Below are 8865 nucleotides of genomic sequence, written 5' to 3'. Positions count from 1 at the left end.
GGTAGCCATTTCCTCGAGCAGGCGCAGCCCTGCGGTGGCCATGAGCCGCACCTCCGCCTCCTCAGCGGCGCCGCCCGCAACGCCAATCTTCCCTCGCGAAATCTATCAGCGGCTTCAGAGACTCCCTGGCCCGCGCCACGTCGGCAGCAAAGGACGAGAGGCCCGGGGAGACGCGCAAGATCCGGGCGGCTGTCGTGCCCCGTGGCGAAGACGTGGGCCCGGGTGCCCGTGCTGCCTCCGTTTATGATGACGGAGAAGCGCGCGGAGGCGGGAGCGGGACGCAGCGGCGGCGCGACGACGTGGACGAGCGCGGGGACAAGGAGCATGAGGAGCACGGTGCCGAGGCAGAGGCCACAGAGCCTGCGGCGGCGGCAGGGGCGTGGCGAGGGGGGTTTAGTGGTGGGGTCAGGCATGGTGTTGAGCGGCCAGGACCCCCGGCCGCCGCCGCCGCCGCCCGCCTTGACTCGTGGACGGCGAGAGAGGTGATGATGACGTCGAGCCTTTATTTTTTTTTATTTAAAAATTTTTAAAAATATGTTTTTACATGGTTTTTAAAATTGTAGGGGAGGAGCGCTTTTATAGTACGGGCAGGGGCGAAGGCGTCGTCAAAGTTTAGGTCAACACACCAACGACCTTTTGTTTTCGGGACCTTTTACGATGGTTGAAATCACTTCCACGTCTCTCGTCGCCTCCGCTAAAAAACTTTTTTTTTGATTTAATTCGTAGAAGGATAATAATATTATTGTACAAGGTAACACACACTAGTGGACGCTGGCGGGGTGGAACCCTAAGAAGATTTTAAAAAAATTTAAGAAGATTTTTATCTAACTATAGTACTTGAATCATACACGCTATGCTACTTAAAATATTATTTTTACTATTATGAATTTACCCTTTTATCCTTCATTAAAAAAATGAAATACGAAAAAAGAACTCTCATTGCCTCTCATCGTTTTTCATGTTCTGAGTCCACCAACCACAGACACACCAATCGTTTTTCATCGCCTCTCCAACTTTACTAAATTAATTAATTTATTAATTTATACTCAGAGGCATATATACCTGTGTAACCAAACTGCTCTACACAACGGGAATCTACATACGGCACACTTGAAGTGTGTACTGTTTACAATGAATTTTGACAGCTTCTACGTAAATAAAAGAATTTAACACATTATTGGATCATCAACAACCTAACTCGTTCTATAGTTTGAGCTCCAAGTCCACCTCCTCGACGTCGCCGCCATTGTCGTCATCTGAGTCGACGAGGTCCACGAATGCTACCTGAGGCAGCACCGTCGACGTCGTATGGGCAGGCTTGGCATGTGCTCGCCGGTGACCCTGCCGCCGCTGGCTCGCCGATGATGAATTCTGCACGTCAGACGATCGGGTAAACAGTACTGTAATAAACATTCTCGCCACTGTAAACTGAATCGGCCAAGCATGCATAGCCTATATATAGACTATAGGCATATTGTTAAGTCCTCTGTTATAAATTATAAGTTGATTTGATTTTTTTTGATACATCTATTTTCCTATGCATTTGCATACAATATATGTCTAGATACATAACAAATCCTATGTATAAAAAAAAGTGACTTATAGTTTAGAACTGAGAGAGTACCTCCATTTTGAATTATAAGTTAATGTGGCTTTTTTATGTAGTTTTTTACTATACATATAAATATATATTGTAAAGGATATGTATTTAGAAAAGAAGAAGGAATTACAATTTGCAATGGGGGTTAGATAGGTTGATACCTCAGACGAGGCAGCCTGTCCCGTGACAGGAAGTGCAGCGACAGCACTCTGAATCTGATCAGCCTGACGACAATGGTTCTGATGGGACGAAGGGTGGCCGCCGTTCGTCGCAAACAGCCTGCTGACGCGCACAACCAATGCATGATCGTTTAGAGCTGATGAGTCTAAAGCAAGTCACATGCCATTTATATATTGCTTATACGTCTTTCTCATCTTGAAGCAATCGGTAAATTAATGTAATGCCTGCCTGGTCAAAGAATCATTGCCGTAATAATGCTGGGCGAGGTAATACGGAGTCAAATACCCTCTTGCCATTTGCAGTTGATGAACAGCTCCATTATTTCCAACCTGTAAATTCTGATCAGGAATCGGGAACAGGAAGGGAGGGAGCTGCATCGGCAGGCGCGTACGTGTTGGTGTTGGTGGTGTGCCGCCGGCGCCGCTGCCACGCCGGCCGCATGATGCACGACCAGAGCCGCAGCCGCAGGAGGCAGTGCCGGCCGCGGCGGCTGATGAGGCGTCGACAGAGACCACGACGACGCGACGGCGGCGTAGCAGCAGCGCTCAGCCATCTCGAGCGCCACCCTGATCCGCTCCAGCTCCGCCACGCCCAACCCTCGCCGCGGCTCCCGCCTCGCCGGCGACGTGACGTCCTCGGCGACGGAGGCCTTCCGCTTCTTCCCGCCGGCCTCCCCGCTCGCCATGATCGCCGCGATTTTTTAGATATAGTTATTACCTATCGCTATAAGCTAATCCACGTACGTCCACCTAGCGGCGCCGGCCGGCGCTCATCCATCGCCGAGTTCCACGTACGCGCTTCGCTATATAAGCGGGCGGGCGGGCGGGCGGCGACGCCATTCTTGATCTGGAAACTGAGCTGTATCTCAACATTGACGGCGGGGGCGATCTGACGCGCATGAATTTCAGATATGCTCATGCTCCTAGCTAGTAAATCTCTTCTCCTTTGTGCGCCTCCTCCACGGGAACGGGATCCCGGATTCGGTCCCGATGCGGTAAGTGTGTTGGATGCGGCTAAGATTTGAACCATCCAGCGCGTGCGAGTTTACTGCCGCGATCGCCATGCATGGAAACAAATCCCTGCCGCGATCCATCTTTGCTTTTACTCGCTAGCGCCTCCGCGCCCAGCGCTGTCGGTGGGGCGATGCCGCCTCCACGGCTCCCCGTCCGCGCGCTCCGCAGCGTCTGGATCCCTTGGTAGGCAGCACAAGGCCCGTGCCCACCCCACAGGCCCACAGCCATCTTGTGGTTCTTAACGCGCGTGGCCGGCCCTCGGATCAGAGGGAATCCGGAAGAGCCCAGTCATTATTTAGCTCCAGAAACTGCAGGCCGTGACAACTTATATACTATGATGTTGGCGAAATCTAAAAAAAAGGATGGAATAGATTATGACAAGTCACTACTGCTTTGACAGATTCCATGTTAAGTACTCAGATTAGGTTACCAGTTTTGGGGGCAGACCGGGATCATCATGCGGGAACCACTGATCTCGAAGGCCCATTGTGGAGAGCAGAGTGGTTACCCAAGCAGAATGCAATGACTCTACCGTACTCATGAGTCATGACCATCGGGATGTGTAATATATTTGACACTTTTATCCATATAATATGCTTGAACTTGTAATCTAAGTGCAATGGCCCCGCTAACCATTTCAAAAAAAAAAGGCTCCGCTATATCTTTCGACATGGCAACACTATGTGCTGAGTTTCGTACGCGCTATCACATACTAAAATACCACTACAATACTTGTGTTTGTGCATATATAACGTAGCTTTACAACAGCAGTTAGCATCTAATAACTCGTACATAAAATATGATACGATGCACAGAGACGTCTGGATTTGGTTCCCCGGGCGCGCGACTGTGGAATGAGGATGATGCGGAAACGGCAAGTATGTCAGGCAGCATGGGCCCAGCTGGTGAGGATGACAGCTGATTAGCTGGGACTGGGACAGGCCCCCACCCCACACTCCCACAGGCCCACAGCCATCTTGTGGCCATCGGATCAAAAGGAAATCCGGAAGAGCCCCCAGTCATTAGCTCCAGATGATCCACAGCTTTGCACTCTTTAAGGGGCACTCACAATGCAGACTCTATCATGGAGTCTAAAGTTATTTATTACCTCAAACAATATGGACTTGGAGTCTAAATAAGACTTGGAGTCTTGTATTGGGAGTGCCCTAATTACTCTACACAACCGTTTACCAACGTGTTCGATTCGCTAATCCTCAACCCGTGTCGTGTGTGTGACAAGCAAAAAGCCAAAAACCCGAGAGGGCGAGGGTTTATTCGCCAGCTCTAGCATATGAAAATGCCCAGCCCAGCATGTGGCTCGTGCATCCGGTTTGTGTTCAGCTTACCTGGCAAGCAAAGCATCCCCCCATTTCAAAACGATTTCGAAGCGGAGCCGAGAGCCGAAGGCCCGAAGCCAGCTGCAGCGAGTTCCCGCTTCGCCTGCCCCCACCACCATTCCCCAAGTCCTCCGAGGTCGACGCCGACACATGGAGTTGGAGGGGCTGTGGGCACGGGTGCTGCTCGACGCGGCCTCCGCCGCAGCGCCGGGGGACCGGGCGGCGTGGGCAGCGGTGCGGGCGCGCGCGGTGGCGCCGGTGCTGGAGGCCGCGGTGTGGGCGTGCCTCGCCATGTCGGTCATGCTCGTGCTCGAGGTGTGCTACATGAGCGTCGCCAGCTTCGTCGCCGTCAACCTGCTGCGCCGGACCCCGGAGCGGCGGTACCGCTGGGAGCCCATGCCCTCCGGGACCGCCGGCGGCCAGCAGGACGATGAGGAGGCCGCGGTGGGCAGCGGCGGCGGCGAGGCGTACCCGATGGTGCTCGTGCAGATCCCCATGTACAACGAGAGGGAGGTGAGGCCCCGCCCGCGTGATTCTCATTATCGATCGCCACCCGCTTCTGTATGAAGGCATTCATCCAACCAACAACTCACGGGCTTGCATTGTTAATTAGGAGGTTTCACATTCAAAATGCGACGACACTTCAGGCACGCAAGCATTGCTTCAATTCTAGCTCTTGTGAATTTCTCTTATATTCAGAATGCGACGGTACTAGGTTCATCTTTCTGTAGTGCTGGTGCTCCGAGTCCGAATTTCTCTTATATTCAAGCTGCTTGTGTTTTTTTTTTTGTTTCCATTCGTGGTGGGAAACTTGGGGCTCTGTTTCGATGTGGAGTTCTGTCAACGATTTTTTTGCTGCTAGTTTGTACATTGATGCGGGGCCCACAGTGCTAACATGCCAAAATGCAGAGCACATGTTAAAATGTCTTCAGCAATGTCCCAGGTATACCTGGACAATATGTTAAGATGCAGCCCACGATCGCGTCAGATAGGTCGTTTGATCTCAACTGTTGGAACCGTGGATGCCAGAATGTCGAGTAGCCATGTTTCCTGCCTGACAGGCGCCTAAATTTTATTCTCAGGGGGTCAGCCTGTTCATTACAAACACATAACAATGCATGTACCTTTCGTTTGCAGGTCTACAAGCTCTCTATTGGAGCAGCATGTGCCCTCACATGGCCGCTCGACCGTATTATAATCCAAGTCTTGGATGATTCCACCGATCCATTCATTAAGGTGACCCAAACTGCTGCAAGATAAGCTGTTTTTTGTTTGTTTGTTTCATCCAAGCATTTCTATAGGCACATGTTTGACATGTTCTAAAGATAAGATGTACTTCATCCATTCATCTGATGCAACATGTCAAACAGGTACTACCTAGTAGTTCTCGTGATCAATAATTAAATGAACACTAGATCAGCTTGGTAAGCACATGGTGAGGTCGTATATGTGCTTAGCACTGCTTACTCGTACTATTTTGCTTGAGCTATCTGTTTCTGGAGATTACAACTCGGTGGTAGCCTGGTAGCATTAGTGAATTGCATTGCAAGAGTGTGCGTGCAATTGTATCAAGCTGTAAGGAAGTGAAGCAATTTGCTATACGTTTTATAGTGAAGGGCGCTATCTGAAAAGTCAATCATTTTTTTCCTGAACAAACTATTCAACTGCAAGAAATTAATTTCATCAAAACATGACTCAGAGCCACAGCCATATGATTAGTTGACCCCTATCGAAATCAGTTAACAATATGGGACCTTTCAATTTCTTGTAAAATCAATAATTAGTTATTACCTAGTAAACTCCAAAGAACCCCATTTATCTTTCTTTAGCTTATTGCGACTTTCTGTTCGTTTTCATTGATTGACCACTTTCTTTGTTTCTGTCAATTTTGATCAAATGCAGGAACTTGTGGAGCTTGAATGCGAGGATTGGGCCAGAAAGAAAATAAATATAAAATATGAAACTCGAGAAAGTAGGAAGGGATACAAAGCAGGAGCCCTCAAGAAGGGCATGGAACAGGGTTATGCCCAAGAATGTGATTTTGTCGCCATCTTTGATGCAGATTTTCAGCCTGATCCTGACTTCCTTTTAAGAACTATACCATTTCTTGTGCATAACCCGAAGATTGCTTTGGTACAGACACGTTGGGAGTTTGGTAAGCAAGCTTTCCATTTGTGTTCTCTAATGTGAGACTACGTACAGTTGTTAGCTACAAAACATTGAGTTAGGCTCATTACTGCTAATAGTTGGATGCAATTTGCTCAGCCTATGAATGGGTAATGTGGTTGTGTCTATAATTTGAAGTGAGAACTTTTGTTCATTCTGAATACAGGATGTTCCTGACCTGGCCTTTGCCGGGGAATTTTGCAGTGAACTACAATATTTGCCTACTGACAAGGATACAGAAGATGTCACTAGATTATCATTTCAAGGTAGAGCAGGAATCAGGCTCATCTATGCATGCCTTCTTTGGTTTCAACGGTATGACCGGAAGAGCCTATGTCAAAAGCAATCATGTGAGTTTGCAATCATATCTGACTGAAGCATTTACAGGTACTGCTGGTGTGTGGCGGGTATCAGCTATTAGGGAAGCAGGAGGATGGAAGGATCGCACCACTGTAGAAGACATGGACTTGGCTGTGCGAGCAAGTCTCAAGGGATGGCAATTCCTGTATGTTGGTGATATAAGGGTGCGTCTTTCTGCACACTTGTAATAGAGATGATATTTCGATACACACATGCATCTGCCTATATCTGTCTGTTATAACAATTTTTTGTACAGGTTAAGAGTGAACTCCCAAGTACCTTCAAGGCCTACCGCCATCAACAGCACAGGTGGACTTGTGGTGCTGCCAACCTCTTCAGAAAAATGGCCGGGGACATTGTTAGAAGCAAGGCAAGCGTTCTTGAATCAATGTGACTGATGAAGTTACAGTATCGTCATTTAGGCCTTGTTTAGTTCCCACAAAAAACCAAAAACTTTTCAAGATTCCCTATCACATCGAATCTTATGACATATGCATGGAGCATTAAATATAGATGAAAACAAAAACTAATTGCACAGCTTGTAAATCACGAGACGAATCTGTTAAGCCTAGTTACTCCATGATTGGACAATGTTTGTCAAATAAAAACGAAAGTGCTACAGTAGCGAAATGCAAAAAAATTTCACAACTAAACAAGACCTTAGTAGGAAGCATCTTTATTACTGTCTATATATATGAATGATGCAGGGGGTAACTGTATGGAAGAAGCTTCATCTTCTGTACAGCTTCTTCTTTGTCCGAAGGGTCATCGCTCCCATCCTGACATTCCTGTTCTACTGCGTCGTGATCCCACTGTCTGTTATGGTCCCTGAAGTCAGTATCCCAGTCTGGGGAATGTTCTACATTCCCACTGCTATCACGGTCATGAACGCCATCAGGAATCCATGGTAAATTGGCCCATCTTTCTCCTGGTTCGTTAATCTCGCCTGTTTACTAATGCTACCAGTTATCTCGTGCATGCCAGGTCTATCCATCTGGTGCCAATATGGATCCTGTTCGAGAACGTCATGTCAATGCACCGAATGCGCGCGGCACTGACGGGGTTGCTGGAGACCATGTACGTGGATGAGTGGGTGGTCACCGAGAAGGTGGGCGACCATGTGAAGGGCAAGCTCGAGATCCCTCTCCTTACACCGGTGAAGCCAACCGAGTGCGTCGAGAGGTATGCAGGCGATCCAGCACCAGCGAATTGTACGCGTTGCGCTCTGTACACTACAGTGTGTAGCACTGGCTGATCTGGTGTGATCACTGCAGGATCTACGTGCCTGAGCTCCTGGTGGCGTTCTACCTGTTGCTATGCGCGTCATACGATGTCGTGCTCGGAACCGGGCACTGCTACCTGTACATCTTCCTCCAGGCCTTCGCTTTCCTCGTGCTGGGATTTGGCTTCGTCGGCACCGCGACGCCCTGTTCTTGTCCATAGACCATAGTGCATAGCCCATAGCTGTTGCTGCATTCTCCCCTGATCTGCCTCCTGTAAGTCTGTAATTAGAAAACAAGAAAGCAATTCTTTGTGTAAATGGAACAGAATAAACGCTGCACGCGAACAACGCATTTCAGTAATAGTACTCCATGTGTGAGTGAAATGATTTTAAGTTTGATCAAATCTGTACGACAAAATGCAGAAATTTATGACACTAAAAATAAGTAGCATTAAAAAAGATTAATTATAAAATTTGTATTCATGATAACCTCAGTGCTGTCTGCATTTGACGACAGCTGCAGGTAAACCAGCCCGGTGAACAACACTAGCCGTGGCCTTTGGGTGCCTGGCCGCCTGGGTGGGTAAGTGGGCATGGGCCTAGAGTGGACCAGAAGCTATAAGCCAGTGGAAGCCCATTTCAGTTTGTCTGAACTGAACCCGTCGCTGCGATGGACAGCACACACAGCACGGAGCCACGGACTCATCGCGCGTCGCCGTCGCTTTTGATCGGGCACAGGACGACGGCACAAATAATGCAAGAGACCCCATGACACATCCACACGGTGCCAGACTTTTTTTTCTTCTTCCTTTCCTTGCGAGAAGAAGCAAACAAGAGCCGGAAGGGCGAGCACGAAAGGCACTCGAGCCCCCCCCCCCCCCCCCCCCCCCCAAAGCTCTCACGAAAAAGGCAGGCGAGAAACATACAAAAGCCTCTCGCTTTCATGCCTCGCAAAAAATCTCGTTTGGTTTCTCGTCTCCTTGGTTG

At 48.8% G+C, this 8865-nt stretch overlaps 1 protein-coding gene across 1 annotated transcript; it reads left to right on the top strand.

Annotated features, from left to right (window-relative positions):
• LOC8059816 (probable mannan synthase 4) lies at positions 4123 to 8282 on the top strand. Its single transcript, XM_002468384.2, has 9 exons — positions 4123 to 4643; positions 5268 to 5366; positions 6033 to 6285; positions 6501 to 6611; positions 6684 to 6820; positions 6913 to 7026; positions 7364 to 7563; positions 7641 to 7838; positions 7931 to 8282. The coding sequence occupies exons 1-9, from the start codon at positions 4281 to 4283 to the stop codon at positions 8097 to 8099; spliced, it is 1644 nt and encodes a 547-aa protein (XP_002468429.1). The 5' UTR covers positions 4123 to 4280; the 3' UTR covers positions 8100 to 8282.

Source organism: Sorghum bicolor, chromosome 1 (genome assembly GCF_000003195.3).
Source record: "Sorghum bicolor cultivar BTx623 chromosome 1, Sorghum_bicolor_NCBIv3, whole genome shotgun sequence".
NCBI lineage: Eukaryota > Viridiplantae > Streptophyta > Magnoliopsida > Poales > Poaceae > Sorghum > Sorghum bicolor.
This window is presented reverse-complemented; position numbering and strand designations above follow the sequence as displayed.

Coding starts and splice junctions, on each gene's coding strand:
- LOC8059816 (XM_002468384.2), top strand. CDS start 4,281: ATGGAGTTGGAGGGGCTGTGGGCACGGGTGCTGCTCGACGCGGCCTCC. Junction 6,612..6,683: donor TGCCTTCTTTGGTTTCAACG/GTATGACCGGAA, acceptor AAGCATTTACAG/GTACTGCTGGTGTGTGGCGG. Junction 6,821..6,912: donor TGTATGTTGGTGATATAAGG/GTGCGTCTTTCT, acceptor TTTTTTGTACAG/GTTAAGAGTGAACTCCCAAG.